At 37.0% G+C, this 22,796-nt stretch overlaps 2 protein-coding genes and 1 long non-coding RNA gene across 3 annotated transcripts; 1 reads left to right on the forward strand and 2 right to left on the reverse strand.

Annotated features, from left to right (window-relative positions):
* Positions 1 to 1,026: 1,026 nt before the first annotated feature.
* Positions 1,027 to 13,286, reverse strand: ptdss2 (phosphatidylserine synthase 2). The gene is made up of 12 exons (XM_082159394.1): positions 12,473 to 13,286; positions 10,874 to 10,975; positions 9,276 to 9,358; positions 6,942 to 7,009; positions 6,715 to 6,849; positions 5,950 to 6,000; positions 5,706 to 5,819; positions 5,500 to 5,618; positions 5,299 to 5,413; positions 5,074 to 5,219; positions 4,352 to 4,537; positions 1,027 to 2,400 (listed from the first exon to the last, which is right to left on the reverse strand). Exons 1-12 carry the CDS (start codon positions 12,571 to 12,573, stop codon positions 2,241 to 2,243), a joined length of 1,380 nt encoding a protein of 459 aa, XP_082015520.1. The 5' UTR covers positions 12,574 to 13,286; the 3' UTR covers positions 1,027 to 2,240.
* Positions 13,287 to 14,991: 1,705 nt separating this feature from the next.
* LOC309491159 (uncharacterized protein) lies at positions 14,992 to 17,777 on the reverse strand. The gene is made up of 5 exons (XM_082160578.1): positions 17,676 to 17,777; positions 16,801 to 16,948; positions 16,131 to 16,379; positions 15,785 to 16,043; positions 14,992 to 15,578 (listed from the first exon to the last, which is right to left on the reverse strand). The coding sequence occupies exons 1-5, from the start codon at positions 17,716 to 17,718 to the stop codon at positions 15,384 to 15,386; spliced, it is 894 nt and encodes a 297-aa protein (XP_082016704.1). The 5' UTR covers positions 17,719 to 17,777; the 3' UTR covers positions 14,992 to 15,383.
* A 1,416-nt stretch (positions 17,778 to 19,193) lies between these two features.
* LOC309490831 lies at positions 19,194 to 21,172 on the forward strand. The gene is made up of 3 exons (XR_014202841.1): positions 19,194 to 20,651; positions 20,773 to 20,978; positions 21,061 to 21,172. It is a non-coding gene; the product is annotated as an uncharacterized lncRNA (long non-coding RNA).
* Positions 21,173 to 22,796: the final 1,624 nt, after the last annotated feature.

Below are 22,796 nucleotides of genomic sequence, written 5' to 3' on the forward strand. Positions count from 1 at the left end.
AAGTGCTTTGAATCGAACAAGTTCCATTACTTTCCATAATATACTTCAGTTTACGAAATGTATTCTCTCAGAAACAGCCAGCAGGGTTTCTGCAGGTTTTATAAAGGTCCATTTAAGACCGTTTTTAACACCAAATAAAGAAAATGCAAGTAATATATATTGAAAGGAACACAAGTTATATAAGCAACACTTCAGAGTTTGAACAGATATTCATTACTTTTCCATTTATTTTACAAAAAAAAGTAGTTTGAATAACTCTGCTCCCAACCACTAGAATAAAACATTTAGGCCTGGTTTCACAGACAGGACTTAGATTAAGCCAGGATTAGGCCTTTGTTAAATTAAGGTGCTTAAGTAGTTTTTATAAACATGCCTTAGAAACAAAACATTACTGGTGTGCATTTTGAGACAAAACAATGGCATTAACATATTTTAAGAAATGTCAGTGCCAGTTGCTTTCAGTTAAAACGGCTCAAACATCCATTTTAGTCTGGGACTAGCTTAAGCCTTCTCTGTGAAACCGGGGGTTACTGTACCTTCTGATCACAACAAATAAGTACTGTTCTTCCTCATTTTTTTGTCTTTTTTTCTAGTACAAACGTCTAAACATTCTTAAATCAAGATGCATTTTCTTGAGATGCAGTGATAAAACATGATGTCTAAGAAATTGATCATCAAAATGAAGTGACTTATGATTAAAACAAGAACAAATATCTGCCAATGGGCTCAGAAAAAATCTACTTAATTCAAAGGAAGTTTTCATAACTCATTGACAGATATTTGTTCTTATTTTAAGCATAAACTCAATTCTGTAAAAAAAAAAAAATTAAAACTCGCATCTCAAGGAAATGTATGATTTAAAGCAGGACAAAAACACTGAGGGAGATATTTTTATATATCATTTTTGTATGCATGCAACATTTAATGCCAGAAATACATTCTGCTTTGTGTAAGGGAAAATTAAAAATGTGAGACCCGCAGAATCCCTGAGCCAGTATGAATGAAACATGCACTGCAGAGATTAAAAAAAGTTAAAGAGTAAGAACTCCATTTTTATTTATTGAAAACATTATAAAATATGAACTCCCAGCTGTAACATGTCTACATGAACCACTAGAAGCAGAGACAGACAGATCATCAAATGGTCCCACACAGATTTCATAGAGAGAGATCATTCTGATCATTTGGACGAGAACATACACTGATTTGAACTTTCCCCTCATAGTGAAATCAAAATGAACCCTAAACACCTTCAGTAACATGATACTAAACAGTAACAGCTCAGGCATTGGCGCTTAAGTCGAACTAGTGCTAGACGTTTACATTCACAGTAAGATTATAATGGCGTTTGATACACCAGATCAGGCCGTTTTGGACTTGCACATTATCAGAATACAGACGCACCATCACAACACAACAGCACACAACTTACTCACTGCGACCAGATCCTAAACATAGACAGCATGAGCTTTGGGATGACTTTTTTTTTCTTTTTTCTTTTTTTTTTTAAATCAGACCCAAAACACCCAAAGGTTCTGTCTATGGTTTCCCTGCAGAAATGAAAACAGCATCAGCAAGATGAGTGTTTTGGCTGTTATGGTCTTGCGCACACATTCACACATGCAAACGAAAGGTTTGAACAACAAAGTTCTTCAATTTTGGTCCAATCATGGCACTGACCCATGTTAAAATGGTCAGAAGGATTGTCCATGTGTGAGTTGCTTGTGTTACAGGCACGCTAACCTCATTTAGTATCCTAAACATAGCAGAAGTATACAACCGATTAAATAATTACATTCTCATAGCTTTTTAAATATAGTTTTGTAGCTTATGCGAGATGTTTAGTAGCACTTTCCTGTGTAGCTACCCACTAAACGTAAGTTTAAAAGGATTGTTTTATTCATAAATGGCTATATGTGCACGTCCTCTACCCTCAGCTCACTGCATAGTGTTCTGCATCGAAATGTGTCTTCCTGCATAGCACCGATCAATAAACCCCAAACCAGAGGGACAGTGGACCCCGAACCCTAAACGCCTCACCTATGTAACAGCTACAAAGACATGTTTTCCTAAATATACAACAACCCTCTCCGTGAGGAGAGACAATGATGGCATCACCTGTCTGGAAGCAGCTCGACAGACACCATGAGCGTTGGTATGATCTGAACAGGATTACAAACACAAACGTGTGTCCAGTTGTGATGTGCAGCGCATGGCTGTTTGTGTGTGGAAGGACGGATTCATGACTTCCTTTGTCGGACTGTGTCCATACTGCCGTTTAGCTTGCTTCGGCCAGACGAGGCCGTGTTGCTGCCGTCGGCGTGTCCAGGCGCTCTGTCCCGCTCCGAAGTCCCTTCCTGTCTTCGCCGCCGTGTTTCTTTGTATCGGAGTGTGATGTCACTGTCAATGCAGAACACTTGGTCAGTTGACATCTTAGTCAGATCGCTGGATCAGTTTCTAATGCTTTACTTAATGAATAGCATGATAACATCCTACCTGCAGTATTATATGCTGCAGAAATAGTAGTGAGATTTAAATTTTTCTCTTAAAATGTTTTAAATTCTGTCATCATTTAGGCTACTCACCCTCGTGTCGGTTCAGACCTGTATGAATCTTAATTCTTTTGTGGAACTGTTTTGGCTACCAGTGACTTTCCATTGTATGAACAAAAAACATACAGAGACATTTCTCAAATTATCTTTTTATGTTCCACAAAAAAAAAAAAAAAAAGTCATACAGATTTGAAACAACAGGGATAGTAAATGATGACCGAATTTTTTTTTTGTGGGTGAGCTATCACTTTAATACTCATTTAAAACCCATTTAACTCATTGTATTATTTATGAAATTGTAACTGCAGTGTGTAAATTAGTTTATGCCACCTCTGAGCTGTGAAGGGGGTGGACTGGAATCCACTGCTGCTTCAATGTATATGTAATGAGTGATTATAATCAAGGTATTAATCAATATTTTTCCTTCTAAATATCAAATGAGTTGAATGACTTCTCTGGAGATTTAACTTTGTTATAGAAGTTACCAGTGTGATTACTGAAATGTTCTTTTCATGTATTCTTTAATGTCAGTATTTGATATCTGAATGCAGTAACAGTGGTTGCCTATTTATCCCGGCTTCCAGAAATGAAATCGAGACTGGTTTTGTGTTTGAGAAAGGTCTTCAACGTGTTAAAACACATAAGGGTCATTGAAGCCAATAGTTTAAGGGACCATTTCTTTGTTAAAGCCTTACTTAAACTAAAGTGTAGCTCTCCTTGAGAAAGAACTTGTTATCTTGATGTTTTGAGACGAGACTCTCCTGTTTATAGTTAGAGCCTGGCCAAATCCAACCTTGGAAAAGCTGTGTGTCGGTGTGTGTGTTAGTCTTCTTGCTTACAGGTTAAGGAACCACTGGCATTGTTGGAGATTGACTGAGTTGTTGTTCGAGACATGCTGGCACCCAGCAACCCAAATCTGCGACCTGATAGGTCACGACGTGCCTGCCTTCAGGGTCAGAGTAATCTATGGAGATATGCTTCAGTCTATCTGTATATGTGTGGAAAATTACTATGTTTATCTATTTCTTGGCCAGAAATGTAGCTTAGACCTTGGAAATGGTATAACTGCGGTGATCTTTGTAACTGTAAGCGGGGCGGCCTACGAACTCCTGTGTGAGTCTTGAAGCTGAACTTCTGCTGATGAAACTGCAAACTATCTTCAGTAAAACTGACTCCGGGTCTTCTTTCAAACATCTGGTCATTGGGTCCTAAACTGTTACCCCCTAACAGCTGAAATAAACTGTCTGTAAATATATCTAAAAGCCAATTTCTCAGCTTCTGAAAAAAAAAAAAACATGGCCGTTGTAGCCTAAAAGTTTGTGTAATCAATTCTATGTTCTCATTTAACACAATAACGACTTTAAATAATCTTTTGGGGGTAATTTCTGTGATTGGTTAATTTCTGGGATGTGATTAATTAGATTAAAAGTGTAATCACTTGACAGCCCTTATAGACAGATAGACAGACAGACAGATAGACAGATAGATAGATAGATAGATAGATAGATAGATAGATAGATAGATAGATAGATAGATAGATAGATAGATAGATAGATAGATAGATAGATAGATAGATAGATAGATAGACAGATCAGTAAATGATATGCTAGGGTTTGATTCTGAACAGAACCTTGTTTACAATACAGTTTGATTCTTTTGGACTATTTGGTCTTCTGGTAAAAGGTAAAAATTGATATCGTGTAAGAAATGAACAAATGTTATTATTAATAATTGATTAAATCTGCATTTATACTGCTATCAGTAACCGTAATTAAAGAACTGATATGTAGGGTCATTACCGGATGAAAAACCGCCACAAGGTCCAAATAAGGATGAGAACGATTCCGAGTATCCAGCACTGAGTGACGAAGAAGGGGATTGGCAGCATGATGGTATTGGGATCGTATTTGACCACGATCAGAAACTCTGTAACAGTGATGGTCGCCACAATCCACGCTTGCTGGCCCAACTTTTTATGGAATTTTCTAAAATGCAAATGATACATTAGACTTGCTGCAAGCACAAAAAAAACCTGTTCCTAGTGAGCTGCCTAACTAGGTCATATTTTTATGCCTTACAAGCATGTCCCAGAAAAGCCACTCCAACAACAAAATCTAAGTAGCACAGCATGTATTATTTGCAAATAAGACAATCACTGAATACATCGCAACAAACTTCCAAAATGGAAGGGAGAATTGAGAGAAACTGATTTTATTTCTCTGCTTACATGTTGACTGGCGCGAGGGCAGGACAACCTGTCACTCACATGAGATCAACCAATAGCAGACCACAACCATCTGATCAATTCCAGATGGATAAAATGATACTTTTTTTTATTGTTCGAGAAGCCGTTTCACTCGGTTATACATATATACATAAAAAGACTATTGCAACTTCCGTTTCATGCCGACTTCAATGAAATTGCTGCTTGTGTCAGGTGACGTCACCTTAGAAGGTAGCAGCCTACATAGACAACAGTTAGTGAGGCAGCTCATTTGGAAAAGCTCTAGATTGTACTTACGGATCATCCATGAAGTCGTAGATCTCCCGCATGGCCACTCCGCCCACGTTCACAAAGAAGACGAGCCTCAAAAGCACCAGATAATGCTCCGGAGGCATCCACAACACGAACTTCAAATAAAACGTGTTCAACTCTGCCAACAAGAACTACAAATAAGGAGGAAAAAAGGTCATTCTATTTCAAAATCACTGTGCGGTGATTCTATGCACTTGTCATGTGACTCACCATGAAAATAATACCCAACACCGCCAGCCATCTTCGCAGGTTAGACGCCGGACGCCATTCGAAATTCACCCAACTGTACGGGGTAAACTGGAAGGCGATTCTCTTAATTTTCCCCCTTTAACACAAAAATTGCAGGATGTCATGACAGTTCAGTGTTTTACCTGCTGACCGATCCTTTTTAAGACGTTTAATGCATTTTACTTGTATGTTGGGATGTGCCACAATCCCTGCCACTGATAAGGCTTCATGGAGAGCCAACCGAGCGTCTTCATGCCGCAGTAAATGCCCAACCCGTTACACAGCAACACATCCATGATCCACTGCAGCAGGAGAGATTCATGTCATCTGACCTCTTTAAAACAGAGCGATGTATGATTCACAGGGTGTATCTGGTGTGTTTTACTCACATGGTCCCACCAGCACTCTGAGAAGTTGGGCAGCTGGTGTTCGAGGCTGTACTCCAGGAACTCAAACATCACGCTGATGATCATACACATCCACCAGTCCCTGATCATCAGTGTCTGACACACACAGAAAAAAACACATGACTAAAAGTTTCTAATTAAATTTTTTTGATACGGTCTGCAGATTTCAAACATGTGGTAACGTGTTCATTTGCCAACATGCTCTTGAGATAGGTACAACACCAACCTTAATGTACCAGCCGAGAAAATGGGCAGGAACAAATCCATCCATTTTGTCCTGTTGGGAAAATAATAATAAAAAATAAAATAATTGTTATAACTTAACAACTTCAAATTATTCAGGTTTTGACAAATATGACTATAAAATGATACACCTCACATTTCCGACTTTAAACCATTTTTTAAGCAAAGGCATGTCAAAATTATTTTTACTTTATTTATATTCATTAAAAAAAACGAGACTTATAGCCATATTGCGATTACTGTTTTGATGTCTCCAAATTTAGGACCTCTTGAAATGATAATTAAGACTTTGCTTGTGCCATTTAAGATACTTAAGACTATTTATTGCCTGACATTTGTTACAACTGAACTAAGGACCTGTGGGAGCTGTGATTTAAAAGAAAAAAGTAAAAAAAAAAAATTCTTAAAAAAAAATCTAATATTCAGTTGGTTGGTGATGCATCACATTACAGAAGATTAATGCGGTTTCATTATGTTGCTACACATCTACTAGTTTTATGTCACTCATATCACACTGCAGCCTCTGCTCATATTAAAATACTTCAATATTTCATGTCCATTTAACCTTGTAAGGGCAGGATAATGTACAGCCAACCAGTCATTAGAGTTTATTCTGTAATGTACAAATGATTGTGCATTATTTCTAGGATTAGATGTATATTTAATACCCTATAAGTGACAGGGTTACTTATCTCAGGGTCTTTATTATCTGTGTCGATATTGCTTTTATGTTGGTTGTAATGCATACCCAGATATTGTGGAAGGGGTCGGTAGGGTGTCCAGGGTCATAAATAAGACAGTTTCCTCCATAATCTCTTTCAGGAAGAGGGACACCCAGCTTTGGGTCAATGTACTTCATAAACTGCCTGCCATCATGTACTGTCTGAATAAAAATCAGAAATGTCACATTTAAATATGATACAATATCAATAACACACTGCATGTAAGGTTGTGCTGTTGAGGCTGATAACGAACCTGGAACAGGATGAAGATGAGGAAGAGTTCATACACAACAGAAACACACAGCCAGAAACGCCAGTAAGCTGCAGAAACAAATGCATACCATAAACTTTATATTCATTAAACCAATTCAAATTTGACTTCATTTGGAAATTCAGCCCTCACAACGACTTCACAGTATTTGGTCAATACGTAAAAAAGGAACTTAAAATTAGTCCAAGTTAAAGTGCCCCTATTATGCTATTGTAAAGGCTCCTACTTGTCTCCTACTGGTCTCCTACAAAAGGTTTACATGCATCCAATGTCAAAAGACAGTTTAATTTTCTCATAATATAATATCACCTCATTTTTCAAGGAGTCTTAAAACGGTTCGTTCGAAAATTCAGTTTCTCTAAGCCCCTCCTTTTCGAGAGCCTACTCTGCTCTGATTGGTCAGAATGCCCAGTCTGTTGTGATTGGTTGAAGGCTTATAGCACGTGTCGGAAACCAAATGTCCATTACCATATATCTGAATTTAAGCTCCGGATCTTACTCAGCACTTAATACACAGTGATACGAACAGTAATGATGCCGTCAGTTTTATCGTATCAATTCGAGCTTGAGTCTCCTTTGAAAGTGCAGCAAAGTGGACGCAGAAAACAGCGTCTTCTCGACATGTCGACAACACGAACCAAACTCTTCCAGCCTCCGGCCTCAGCTACAACTACAGTGTTTGAGGGTCAAAGTAGACGTCGTTCACGGACAGCCAATGAAGACCATAGGCTAACATTATACAAATCTGTTACATTGTTACATAGGTATGTAACAGGAAGTGAGACTGGAATTGCTGACGACTCGTTTCAGGCAGTTCAAAATTGGTTGTTTCTTTTAGGAGAGCCAACTTTATTTGTCGTGCACTTTGATTTTTAAAACTTTACATTCACAAACAGCTATATTACACACAGCATTAAAGTTAATATTCGAAAAAGCATAATAGGGGCACTTTAAGATACTAGAATTATGGAAAGAGATTAGTGAAGCCATTTTTTACTTCATTGCTACAACTAATTGTTTGCATCTATGTCTCCAGAGTCTCTATATGTCTCCATCTCAATGTTCAGACTCCAGACACTCTTCTCCTCTAAAACAACCTAGCGTACTTCACTGGGATTAAAAATTCAACACTGTTTTCACTATGACAGGAAACCAAACTTATAATTTGTCAGTCATCTTGAGAGGCCTGAAAGCTGACCGGAGGAGTGCTGTGTTGAAAACCCCAGGACCAGCTCATCCAGCAAAGCGAGTCGGCCCTCATAGCACAACAGAAAGTGTGTGTTGTAGGAGGAAGCGAGTTACAGTTGCTACAACAGTATTCTCACCGTTTCATTATGTTGAAAATCTGTTTTAAGCTGGGTCTGTGAAAGTCTCTGGGTCTCTAACCATATCCTATCAAATTATAATTTTAAAAAAGTTCAACTACAGTCATGCTGAAGCTATCCCATTGATTTGTTAGTTCTTATCGTGCAATCATTTAAAAAAATAATAATCATAAAAATATGAACATTTACAAACCTGGAGTTTTTTTTTTTTAAATGACATTTTAAGTTTAATCATCGTGATCATTCAGAAAAATAACAAATTAGATGTTTTTCCCAAATTGTGCAGCCCTACTATAAATTTGTGTTCAGTTTTGATGGTTGTACTCCAAATCTTCATTGTTCGTGTGCCTGTGACATCGCCAACTACTGGCCAAACAGCAGAATGCAGCGTTTTTAGTCTTTTTCGCTGATCCGTGTGAACGAGGATCGTTTTGACATGAAAATTCTCCAAAACACAAAGAAAAAAACAATTAGGTTTTACATCGCTGCTGTCATGTACTTCTGGGAACACTATTGAGAGATGACTCAAATGACTGTGTGAATTTTGTCTATGAACTAGTTCATTGAGATAAAGACAAGATAAAGACAACACTACTTGCAAGGTATCCTGTCTTCTTATTGCATCAGCTCACTCACTTGTAATGCAATGTGGAAAAACAATGATGTATTTGTTCAGTCACGCTGCTTTGCTGGTTTTTGGAAAGCATGTTACTGGAAAAGGTAACCTATTATCAACACAGCTGAGCAACTGTAACACTCCTGAAACGTGTGGTTAAGTCACTACTTTTAGTTTCTCCTCCCCAATGGCACCATGGGATCTCACAATTATAGCATCTCATCCTCACTGTTAACCACACCAACAAACACAAGTCGAAGATGACGTGAAGGTGATGTGAAACCTCTGTTAATGTTAAATCATCTTTGAATATAGGTTCCCGCTCTAGCTTCAGTTAGGGTTAGATTATGTCTAAATGAAGGTTACTGGTCTGACCTGGGTGAGGGCGCGTGAAGGGACCATCTTTAGCTTGTGTTACTCCAAAACAAAGGAACACCAGAATACTGGCCACGATTCCTCTGAAAAAGACAAAAAAAATACACATTAAAAACAAACACTGATTAAGGGAACTGTAACTACACAACTACATTTCTTAAATAAAATGTAAGGATTTTTTCTGTGCAAAATTCTCTGCCATGATATTAAGTTGTTCTGGGGCATTGCAAGGTAAATACTAAATATATTCAGTACAGGCCAAAAGTTTGGGGACATACAGAAAAAAACCCCAGTAATTTTGTGAAATATTATTACAATTTAAAATAATGGTTTTCTATTTTAATATATTTTAAAATAAAATGTATTTATGTGATACAATGCTGAATTTTCACCTGCCATTCTATTTTGAATAAATGCTGTTCTTTTCTAACTTATTATTCATCAATGAATCCTGAAAAAAGTACAACAGATTCCAAAAAAATATTAATCAGCACAACCGTTTCCAACATTGATAATAACTGAGTGTCAAATCAGCATATTAGAATGATTTCTGAAGGATCATGTGACACTGAAGACTGGAGTAATGGCTGATGAAAATTCAGCTTTGCATTACATACATTTCTATTTTTTATATATATATTAAAATTGAAAACCATAATTTTAAATTGTATTAATATTTCACTAAAATTAGAGTTTTTTTCAGTATTTTTGCTCAAATAAATGAAGGCTTGATGAGCATAAGAGACTTCTTTCAAAAACATTAAAAATAGTGATGTTTCCAAACTTCTGAAAGGTACTGTAAATAAATATACACAAAACAAAACAATACATTTTATGTTCATTGCAAAAATATGCATATCATGCATACAAATATTTCAGTAGTTTGAGAGTGTAGGGAAACTGGCTCTACGTCATTCGAAGTGCTTCATGAGTACTTTTGGGCCGATTTGTTTCTGATTGGTGGAGATTCTTTGCAGAATCATGGGTAATGTAGTTTTTCCCCAGGAATTCTGCTGTTAAAAAAATAACTGAAATAATGTGTGTTGATGGCTTCCACAAAAGTATATTCCATCCATTAACAATCTTGTAGCTCACCTAAGTTAATGTTAAAAATGTCCTCTATGGAAAACATGAATGGTATTTTTACTTCCGGAACCCGACTCTGGCAGTGCACTCTAAGTGTTTGATTTGTAGGTTGCTATTTAATTGCTAGGGTGTTTTGAATGGTTTTCTCACAAAGTTCAATATTTAGAGGCTGGTTTAAATCTCCCAAGCACATCTAATAATACCACACATGACATTCATACAGAAATAAAAGCTGCTCTTTCTTCTGATAAAGGTCATGTGCTCTTGAGCACAGCGGGTCAGTCTGTGACCTGGACTTTGTGATCAGCAGCAGATGTCACACATAATCCTGTTAGCCAATAAAAAGCAAGACACTTGCCAAGCCCCTCCCAGTTAGACCCATGTGACATTTCTGGCCACATCAGACCACTTTAACTTTATCTTCTGGAGGTGCATCCCTCTCTGGTGCTCTGAACGGTGTTCTGGGTCCAGTGCTGATGGTAAAGGACACACCGACTGCATGTCACCCATACCTTTTAGTGTTGTACGCAGTGTCATGAGGCGTCTCCTCCAGTAGTGTCACATAAACCAGAGCACATGTCAGGATGAACAGCACTGTCAGGGTATGTGCCCTCCTGCAGATAGATAGACGAAACAAGAGGATCAGAGTACAGAGCTTGTATTCAAAAGTTAGTTTAGTTTTTTCACAGCCAAAACCTGCTGGGCTGGTATACCGGTTAAAACACAACCACGCCTCAACATACACATACACAAGGGGGAGAGAGGAGAGATCAGTATAACAGTTTATTACAGCAGATTTAGCTCTTGAAACTGATTTTCAAGGAGCATTTTGACCTTTATGAGGTCAAAATAAGTTTTTCATCAAAACAATTATGGCTGTTAACCTACAAAATTATATAAAAAAATAATTACAGATATAGGCTAACTTTTTACAGCCTTTCAAATGAGAAAAGCGTAGCATTTCAAAAGACAGTTCATCCAAAAATGAAGTCAATGGGGTCCAAAACAACATTGTAAATTATTTATTTATCTAGTCATTTATTAATTTTCAAATCATTTGTTTTTTTGGGTGAACTATGTTGTTGAGCTTTAAAAATAGACACAACCTAAAACAAAGAAAAACAATGAATGCTAGCAACTTCATTAGCATTAATATTACTGTATTTTTGTATTATTATTATTTTATTTTATAGTTGTAGCCTGGTTTATTTACTGCGTAAAAAAAAAAATCAGAAATAAAATAAAAATAGTTTCTGAATATTGGTTATAACATCCCAAAATGCATCAAAATTTCGACTACCGAAAATGTTCAGCTGAAACAGCTATTTCTGGTCTGGGGCCGAAATCAGTGACTGAAACAGACGTTTAATTAGTGTTTCACCGCTTCACTAGCTAGACAACATAACTCTAGAGAAGAGCATTTGGCTAAAAATATGCACTGTATTACATATTCATTACATTTGAACTTAACCTGTTAGTGTTGTCTTCATTATTTAATGCATGTTTGAATAAATCTGTCATGAAATCAAGTTATTACAGTTGTTGCTTAAATATTTATATTTCACCAACAAACTGGAGTAAAAAAAATTTCATTATTAAAAGGTTTATAGAAAAACAGCCTTATGTGCAGTTTAAATGTTTATACGACTCAGTTTTAGCTATTTGAGTATTGATTATTAAATACGTTTTTTTTCTATTAATTATTAATTTATTTTTGTTTTTTGTAGGCCTATTTTCAGCCAATTGCGTCCTGAATTTTAGGTTTCGGCCCAGAATGATCATTTCGGTGAATCCCTAGTTCTGAAAAATATGTTACCTATGAAACAAAACAAAGACAAAAAAATTTATGAAAAACTATAAGTGAGAAAGAGTGTCTTCCACATCATCTGTCCATCTCAAAGCCTTTAATGGATGGAGATGTCATTCTGCTGAGATCGCAGAATAAAGAAAAGCCGAGCAAAGCTGTAATACTACTGAACAGCCTCTGGACACACAACACACAACATATAACACTCACACAGGGGGAAACCACAGAAAGACACTGAAATCAAAGAGCATAATCAGCAAATAAACAATCATCAATGATCATAACATAAAAGATATTCACTCACCAGAAGAATGTGTTGGTCCCATCATCGAACACTTCACACTCAGAGCGGCCAGTTAACTGGAGATCATCTGTGCCTGACCTCTTCCACTCACCTTTAGCCATTACGGCACAGTTAAACTAAACCTGGACTAAACTAAACCCAACTTTGATTTCAATTGCAACTAAACCCAACACACATGAACCAAACTTACCCTAACACAACACATCTATAATTTCCAACCTGAACTTAAAGCAATAGGCTAACTGTGACTTCAACAACTAAACCTAGTTGACAACTAGAACTTACTGTAACCCAACAGACCTGTGCTGAACTGACCCCTAACCCAACCTACCCATGCTGTGATTTACAACCAAGATAACCTTGAATAACACACCTGATATTAAAAACAACTACTCAGTCCTAACAACCCAAAACCGCTGAGATTTATTCCTGAACTAACTCAACCTATATATATCACAACAACTCAATAACTAAGCCGAACAAACAAATACTCCCCTGAACTACCTTAATCAGCACATTTGTGCGGAGATTTAAACCGGGCTGAAATAAGACATAAAAATAACTAAAATCACGGTAAGTCACAGGAGCTCGCGCGCGTCCCGCCACTGGCTGGTAACGGAGCGCGAGCGCATTAACCGGATCAACAGTCGTTCGTAGATGCGAGGCTTTAAGAACCAGACGGAAAATAACGTCTTGAAGCGTTATATATGAACGCTACGGAGGCGCATCATCGACCGATGTTACAGACTGCAGCAGACGCACGCGCACCTCCAGTGACATGCACTTCAGAAAAATATAACCATCATCATAAGGTCGCGCGGCATGGCGTCATTTCCGCTCATGCCATAGGCGGCGTCACAAATGTGTGTTTTTGGTCATCAAACCATGTGCACAAATATGAAGGGCACTCTGTTATGCAGCCACAATCAGTTATAAACACACCATTGTGTGTTTATTATTTATTGTTTATGTATAATGCATTTAATGAAGCTGCAACGTGACAGTTGTAATATTAATCATAGGCTTTATATAAACATGAGAGTTCAAACAATCTTTCAAATAAACAAACTAGCTGTTCCAAGTTTACACGTAGGATGACAGATTGCGTGTGTGGTGGAAAGGTTTACATAACCATAAGGAAAGTATGTCACATGGTTACAGGAAACGTGATGTCTGTCTGTCACACATGCATCACCCAGTATTAGTAGTACATTAAACCAGTAACTTTCAAAGCAATAGACAACACCGGGATAATTGTCATACATTATGTAAGCAGTCTGTATATGTAAAACACAGTATGTCCTGCTTTAGTATAAACTCTAAAAGCCTTCGCAGAAAGCAGAATCAGCACAAATACAGAACTTAGCCAGTCTAAACATGTCAGTGGTTCTCTGTAAAGCTCGTTTCTCTTATTTAGAGTTGTATGTGATGAATTGTATAATTATTAAGGGCTTGCTAACTCATAAAGCTGGTCAAACTTGCTTGTTGTAGAGCAAGTTTAGACTGAGAATTCAGGATACTTGTGTGTATTTGTTAAACGCCAATTTGGACCCATATGTATAATAAGACATAGGCTACAGGTTACAGAATATAAATATGATGACTTAAGCCAGCAATTAACAAGGTCATTTATTTAAACATATCTGATCATCTTATTAAGATTTACCTCGAAGTTTATTTAACGTAATACTATATTGTGATCAAAAGGGGGCGCTGTTGTAGTATTCACAAAGCGCAACTATCGAACAGAAACGATTTCTCGGTTGATTTTTAACAGATCCTTTTCTTTTTGTTATGTTAAGGTCACATAAACAATGAGTTGGAATGAGTATACTTTTATACTAACATTATAAAAAGTTTATAATTATATAATAATATATAGAAATTTATATAAAATACTGATTTATTGTTGCTACTTTTGAATACTTTGTAACCTATTTGATTGAATTGTCCCCTGCCCACATTTTAGTATTAAAATTTGAAAACTAATCTTAAAAATATGAATTATTATGTCTTAAAAATCATTTCAAAATTAAAATGATTTATATTAATAAAATAATAATGAAAAATACTTGTTTGCCATCAGTTTAGTTTTATTCATCCCTTAGGAAATGTGTTTTGCACAGGTGACACACATCACATTAACACACATATCTCCATAAACATTTTTAGACAAATACATAATAAGAATAAAATGTACAAAAATAAATAATAATAATTAAATAAAATGTAAAATCAGTGTCAGTGAAGAATGTGCTTAAATTGAATTTAAGGTCATTTTATGAGAAAAATCTTAAAAATTGAGGAAAATATCACTTAAATATAATAGTTTTATTCTGTCATTTCCAATCAAACTGTCAACTTATGAATAAAAGGGATAGGCAGCAAGAAATACCACATATTCTTTAAAAATAAGCTATTCACATCTAACTTTACACTCTTCTTAACCCGACGCATGAAGTATGAGTAGTGTAAGCTTGGAGAGAATAGACGCTTCTCGCTATGGAGGACCAGGAGTGCCACTTAAAAATGAAATGAAGAATCAATGTATCAATTTAATAATTCAAACATAAAAATGTATATAAATAAATCACTTTTGTCAAGTTCATACTACAAGATTTGTTCATTGCTGAAAGCTTTAGCAAAAAAAACCCTAATGTAAACATTAACACATTAATAATTGATGCATGACAGTTAATCTCGTCATACTGACATTGTTAATTCCAACTTTTAATGAGTTTAAAATGTTGTTTACAGCATGTTAACGCATAAAATTTTTTTAAATGAAATGCTTTTTCAGATATTACTGTGTCTGTGATTCCTGATCAACAAATACAATGTCTTTCTGATATGCACATATACAATATCTCTGCCTAAAGTATTTTAAACCTTTAAAAGAGAAGACTATGATTCACCAATCATTTGTTTTACAGCAAGAACAGTTTCCATGTAGACAGATAAATGCATCTGAGAAAGGTACATCTGGGTTTGGTAGTGTTGCCAGCTCTTCTTCGGTCAAGCCTCGAGGCAGATCCAACTCAGGAACATGAACACCTTCTGCTTGTTGCCCTTGAATATCTTCCCTGACTTCATCATCAATGTCAATCTACAACAGTTTCAATATGAATAAATCATTTAGAAAACTTAATTAAAAACAACAATTAAATTAATTGATCAGTACTTAAGTTTACATTTTTACTCTTAGATTTTCCAGTGTCAATTTATTAGTGAAGAAATAATAAATGAAAAAAAAAAATATGGGCCATCCTTCTATAAAAGCAAAGTAATTAACTAAACCCACTGCATAATTACCTGATTTGAGCCTTCCTTCTCATGATTTGACCAAAGCTGCAGTGGAGTTCTGTTGCCAGCAGATCTTAGACTGTGACTATTCCAGGCACTCTGAAATTCTTGTAGATGCTTCTGAATTTGTGGCATGTAAGACCAGTGCAAGGCAAACAAGTCCACTTCCTGGTCCGGATTATGCCATCCTTCATCTTCCAACCGACGAAAGGTGGTGTAGAAGAGGTCTGTTACTTGGTCAAAGACATCTCTCCACAACCGCTCAATTCTTACATAAAAAAAAAAAAAAACTTCAACTTAAAACAGTTCAGCGAAGGAAAACGCTATTCATGTGGCTACAAGTTAACAAGCCTACCTCTGGTTGTGCACACTTCTTCCTGTGATGTGTGAATGTCTGTTTGCTCCTCTGGTTCTTATCATGAAGCGGGCAACCATTACATTTTCTCCCCCCTTGTCAGAACGCACTCTAGAGGGAACACCATATATTTGTACAGCAGACAGGAAGCTTTGCAGCACTGTTTGAGCCTTGTTGTTTGTGGCAACTTTTAAGTACGCCACAAGCCAGGAAAAGCCGTCGATTCCCCCATGGATAACAATTCTCCATCTGCAAATTTAAGTATTTAAAGTTACTCATTTAAGAATACAACATGTATTAAATAACTTGTCCCACACAAGCACACAAAAACTATGCAATGGCTACAACATTGAACATGCTTTTGTGTCCAATAGTACAGGAAAGGTTTTAAGGAATGGCTTTCTTCCTAAACCACATATTCACTTATGTTAATAAAAGCATAACATGAAATCATTACATATAACAAGTAGGGCAAGATCAAGCATGCAGACTTTTTTGCATGTATTCTTTCAGATCTATCAGAATATAATAGAACTTGATTGATGGGAATTTTATTTTGTAGACATGTGTAAAGGATTATATTTAGGTGTGTAAGAGAGCAGATTATGTGTGACCCTAGACATTAGCAACATTATCCATTAACTTTACCAAAGAAATGCTTAACACCAACCGAATAAGTTTATGATTCCCATCAATGTGCCACACACTGTTGGGAGCTGGTACACTGTAACGTCGGCGTCGGGCCGTCCTAAGACGTAACCTGCGCAGTTCCATTCCTTCCGGATCTACTCGTCTTAATGATGCTAAAACCCTGTGTCCTGCAACAGATTATAACAATAATATTCATATGTTAGATCTTGCATTTTTTTAAGAGAAACTGCACATTTTGGATGCCTTTTTAAGCAAGTTTTACATAATTTAAATCTGACTCAAATGAACTAGCGGCGCATTGTTATTTCTTGCGTAGTGATGGCTATCTATGTTAAAGTACATCAGATACATGCAGATGATGTGCAATTAGACTGTATTTAAAACATAAAGTATATGACTCACGCATTGAGTAATTGCGCTCAATTTGTGCTGGTTTGATTTAATCTTCCCATTAAAGTGAAACATAACTTGGCAAGTGATTTGCTGTCACTCGTCACTGTGATTTTTTCACCCACATTTGCCTGCCCAAAACACAATAGAAAATTGAATGTTTTTATTGGTTATAACGGAAACTATAATGGTGCCTACTGGTATGTGATGGATACTATTGGTGGGATGTTTTCTGGCAGATGGGGACCAATGAAACACCATTAAATCCTATTTATCGGATTATATAGGAATAATCCCCAAAACATACAAAAAGGAATTTTGTAAAGGTTTAAATGGAAAAAGCCAATGGTAGGGATGCAACAAAATTTCAGCTGCCGAAATTTTTCGGCCAAAATGGCATTATTGGTTTTCAGCCAAAAGAAAAAAGGCCGAAAATATCTGTTAATTTCAAACTTGGATGAGACATTAGATTATTAAAATGTTAATATTTGCTACATTTCCTACTTTGAATATGAAGTTGCCTGGATCTTATGTGTCCCAAGATCATCTTGTAGCCAGCATTGGGGTATCTGTGGTGTATTTCCGCCACTATTCTATCCAACTCCTCATTCGTAATGGAGGTGTACAAGTCACGTTTCCTAAAAACAAAGCATGTTTTAATTATAGTAAGGCATTACACACACAAGTTTTACATAATACAATTATATTATAATATTTTAACAAATTCCGACTTCACTGCCCTTTAAAGCACTCAAATACATTCGAGAGCCGTCTCACCATACCTTCTTTTACATACCTTAAAGACCCACTCCGATGAAAATCATGTTTTTCTAGGTGTTAACATGTTCTTGTGGCATTTTTCTTATGCTAGAGGACATATCTTGAGAAAAATAAGCTCAAAGTTGTATTTCTGAGTATTTCTGCATTCAAATGGCTGTGAATCAGTAGCAGACGCTAAAATGCCGGCTAAAATAGACTGGAGTTGTGACGTAGTAACTCCACTGGGCGGGGCCACAAGCTCATACTCCCCTCCGCCCCGCCCGCTCAGGTTCGGGTTGCAATCTCTATGGTTGCAATGCTAAGAGGAGAGATATTGGTATTAGCTTTCATGCTTTACCAAAACATGTTGCTGTGAGAGATGAATGGATTACGTTCCAGGGTTCCAGACTGCGACCATTTTTTGAGAATGTGCGAGTTAAAATTTTATGTGGTCGCATTTGTGCGAGTGCATGGTCATGTACTACTCAGTTAAATTCACGCATGAATTTTCCTGCATTGAACTTGTTTTAGCGCCCGCCAAAGTGAATTTTTGTCCCGCCAAAGTCTTATTTGATCGGTGAGTAATGTAGATGAACTGCTGCGCTTGTGACAGGACATGTTTATAACTGAAAGAACGAGCAGAGAGAGAGACCCGGACGCGCGCGCGCACACTCTCTGTCTTCGGAGCCAGGCGAAAATGTAAACAAGACCTCACCGTCTCCAAACTAAGCGCTGTCTTGCTCTCTCTCCCTCGCACATATTAATCAGAATAAATCGACACGGCGGTAAAAGGTCGGAAGACCAAAGTTTCATGTGGAGCATTCTGAGATTTTTTTTTTCTTTTTCTGAATTGCCGCTGGGTGTGAATTGTGCTAAATAAGTTGCCTTATCTTCTCTGAAAAGCGTTCCGGACATTCAGCTGACATAAAACAACACTTTAATTAAACGAAATAAAACTATACAGTGATGAAATGTTTTCTATGTTGACAACTTGACACAAATCTTGGATGTCCATGTCCTAACTGCTGGGATAATCACACAACGCGCACGACACGTCCAATTCGCGAACTAATAATGACTCCTTTGAACCGATTCATTTTAATGAATCGTTAAAACAACTGATCTTTCCAACAGTGAACTCAGGAGACGTCTGAATCGGTGTATAACTAATCAGTAACATTTTACAATAAGGTTCTATTTATTACATACATTATATAACAAGTACAGTTTGCTAACTCAAGCTTAAACTTTAAAATAAATAAAACCACTTTTTTTTAAAAGCATTTTAACAAATTTTCCACACAGTGCTATCAAGAATCGATAAGAGAATCGTTAAAGAATTGGATCGATAATAAGAATCGTCAGTGGCATTATTATTGATAAAATCTTATCAAATCCCATCCCTATGTGAAGACAGTAAAATTATAATCAAACATAAAAGAACATACATGTTTTTTAATATTTTTTTTTTTAAGAGTAAAAAGATGCTAACATGAGGTCTTATTGTGTCACTGTCAGTCTTGTTACATCAGTGCAAAACTAGGGTATGCAGATTAATTATTATTATTATTATACATCATTCATCAGCATTCATTGATTAATCCCATGGCATGTAGAAAAAAAAAAAAAGTTAGTCTGACCCCCCCCCCCGTCACCTTTTTTAGTCTGAGGAGTTTGCAGGTCTGGTACACACTGCTCATAAAGCGTTATTGCTTTGTTGCAGTTAGATGGACAATTAATTGTCAGGTAGAGGGACGGTGACCCACTGCAAACGGCATTAAACGCCCGTAACTCGGCGAAAGCGGGTCCTATCGATTTTTAGAACGGGACGAGACCTTTCCAAAGAGCCCACCCACGGCCTCTGGGACCCCCGGGGGGCCCGAGATACAGCCCCCCGAGTGCGAAAAACGCAAATATCTCTGCGAAAACTCAACGGATTTTTGGCGAGCACCGAGTTCGTTGGAACCGTCTAGTCGACCTGAAAATAACTATACAAGTTTATTAGAGTTATTATTAGAGTTTGGGGAGCGAGGGGTTCGAGATATAAGCCAAAAAAGGTGCGCCTTTGACTGGGCGTAACTCCCCGACGTAACTTTGGCCCCCTCGAGACCTACGAACGACCTGAGTTTGACATATATTTGCGAAAAAACAAATCCCCATTCATTCTGGTGATTGTGCAATGATTTTGTATTATAAACTGTATATTTTCGGGCCTAAATGTATCCATCCAGGGTAGTCATTTAAGGCCAAGGTCCCAGAAGGGCACAGGAATTGTTTTATTATAATTTATTTATTTATTTAACATGAATTCAAAATTGTCAGAAGCTGACTCATCTTTTTATTCTTTGGTCAGACGTTTCAGAGAGGTAAGTTGATCGATATATTGATCGCAGTTCCTTATGCCATCACAAAATGCTACAAATGGTTTATTGCACATTACATCATTTTGTGTCATACACTGTATGTTTGGACTTTTTTGACACATCTTTTCTTATAGCTGGTGGTATAATAATTTCTTATAGCCCGGCTGGTGTACATCACGAGCACCTGAGGGACGCCCACATCATGCCCACATCATGCCCAACCTCGAGCAACGGGCGATCATCACTAAATTTGCCCGCCGCAGAGTGAAGATGGCCAATGTGGCTTGCCCAGGTCGTCTGCGGAAAGGTCGTCAAGTATCCGGAAAAACACCTGCTGAAAGGGCACCGGGACTTGACGGTAAGTCACTGTTAAAACTGACACGATCGTGTTTGACCCCTTGTTTTAAATCAGTGTATGAAACAGCTGTCTGTTTATTGTTGATTTAACGAATACAATCGTGTTTTTTATAATGTTTCAGACCCGCTGGAGGTCAAGGGCAGTGCGGGCGTTGGAGAGGTCGGTGACAGTGGGGAAGCTGCTGCTTCTTTGGGACAGCAAGCCAGCCATCCCCATGGTCCACGACTTCTCTCAGGCCGAGGCCCCACCTGAGGCCGGGTCCCCGGAGCCTCAGGCGGAAGACCGACCGGCTCGGGCCGGAGGCAGACCAGCGCCAGGACATAATTGGTATGAATCCGTTTATCATCACAATCCCAAAAAGTCAAGTTACTCGATAAGTGGTCCACTAAATTGATGGTTTGTTTTTCAGATGAGAGCTCTGTCCCCAGTTTCACAGACACGTGGGAGTGTATGTTTTGATTTTTGTCCATCTGTCTTTTTTTTCCTCTGTTTTTTTTAAATAAAGTTTTTAAAAATTTGAAGTTGGGTGTTTGTGTCCATTGTGTTCTTGTCTTTTTTGTTTTTTAGTACACTCAATCGGACACGTTCCACTAACTCTCAAGTAATTTCAGTGCTTAATTTTGCATAAAAATGCAGTGGATCAGGACCGAACATATTGTCTATCCCTAACCGCTTCGAAAGGGCCGATCGACTAGGGGGCGCCATTTTCCGTCTCGTCAAGCCCCCCTGGAGCGGGCGGAAAAGTTTGGTGGACCTGCGACCTCGTTCAGGGGTCGAAAGGCATTTTACACTGAATAAGGTCCCGGAAGGTCACTGCAAAAATGTTGGCGTTTTACATTTAAAACTATTATTTCTCAGTCTAAACCTAAAGTAATATTGACAAACTATATATCATTTGAAAGCTCACAGTATCTAGTTTTGATATTTGGTGTCTGATTTTCAATAAATATGACAAAGGAACAGAAATGTATTCATTTGTATCCATTTAATTGTTTTAAGCTTCCAGGACCTTTTTTTTTTTTACCACTGAAATTACTGGAAAATTAGTGGATCGTGTACAGTTGAGCGTGCTTAGTACACTAGAGGTGGTTTAATACACGTTTTCATTATTTAAAACGAATGAGGCTCCATTCAAAAATGTCATACACTGACAGGGGTCAAAAAGGTAAAAAAAAACAGAACACGTGTCCGTAAGGAGACGGAAGGTCGTAGAACCCCGAAACTCGGCGAGTTCCATCGTCTAGTGCCCTTGAGTCGGGCCCCAGAGTTTGAGGGCCCTAGCCACTTGTGGATGGTGACTGATTTTTTTTAAAATCTTGTTAATTAAACCACATCTACTGTACTAAGCACACTCAACTAAGAAAAGTGTGTGTGTGTGTTTTATTTATATATTTTTATTAGACATCAAGACAAACATGAAACATTTACAACTATAACAAGACATACAAAAAGATAGTAACTAAAAGGATTGGGTTTACAATACATCAAAAAGTAAAGAAGGAAAAAAAACAATATGAAAATGCCAATATAAAATAATATTGATTTAAATAGAAATAAAGAAAATAAACAAATAAATCATTAATTAGTAGCTACTTAAAGAAAGAAGACAGGATATCAAATTTCAAGAAGCTTCAACTCTTTAGTGAATATATCTCTACATTTTTGTTATCGATACATTTGAGAGACTCAATATACAAATGAAAATCAGCCATAAAGACCTTCAGACAAGGTTTAGAATGATTTATTTTACTTTTTGTGATTATGAAATTTACCAAATAAGATCATAAGGTTCGACATAAAATTAACAGAAGCATCTTTTGATTTAAAATATGTAACAACTTTGGATGTTATTTCACAATCATAACCAGAATTCTGCATAGATAAATCTTCCCAGAATGTTTGTGGAAACACTTATAAAAGAAATGTAGGGTTTTTTTTCTGGCTGATCTGAGCAAAATGAGCAATTTTCATCAATATCCATACATTTTGATTAAGTATAATTACTATAAATATTATGAAGAATTTTCAAATGTATATGTCCCGAATTTTTTTAGATATACAAAACCGGAAAGGAAGCAACCAAGCTTTTTTCCGAATAATCTCTTGGAAACAAATATTGCAGAAAGATTAAAAATCTCCATAAAA

Source organism: Leuciscus leuciscus (genome assembly GCF_965113295.1).
Source record: "Leuciscus leuciscus genome assembly, chromosome: 25".
Classification (NCBI taxonomy): Eukaryota; Metazoa; Chordata; class Actinopteri; order Cypriniformes; family Leuciscidae; genus Leuciscus; species Leuciscus leuciscus.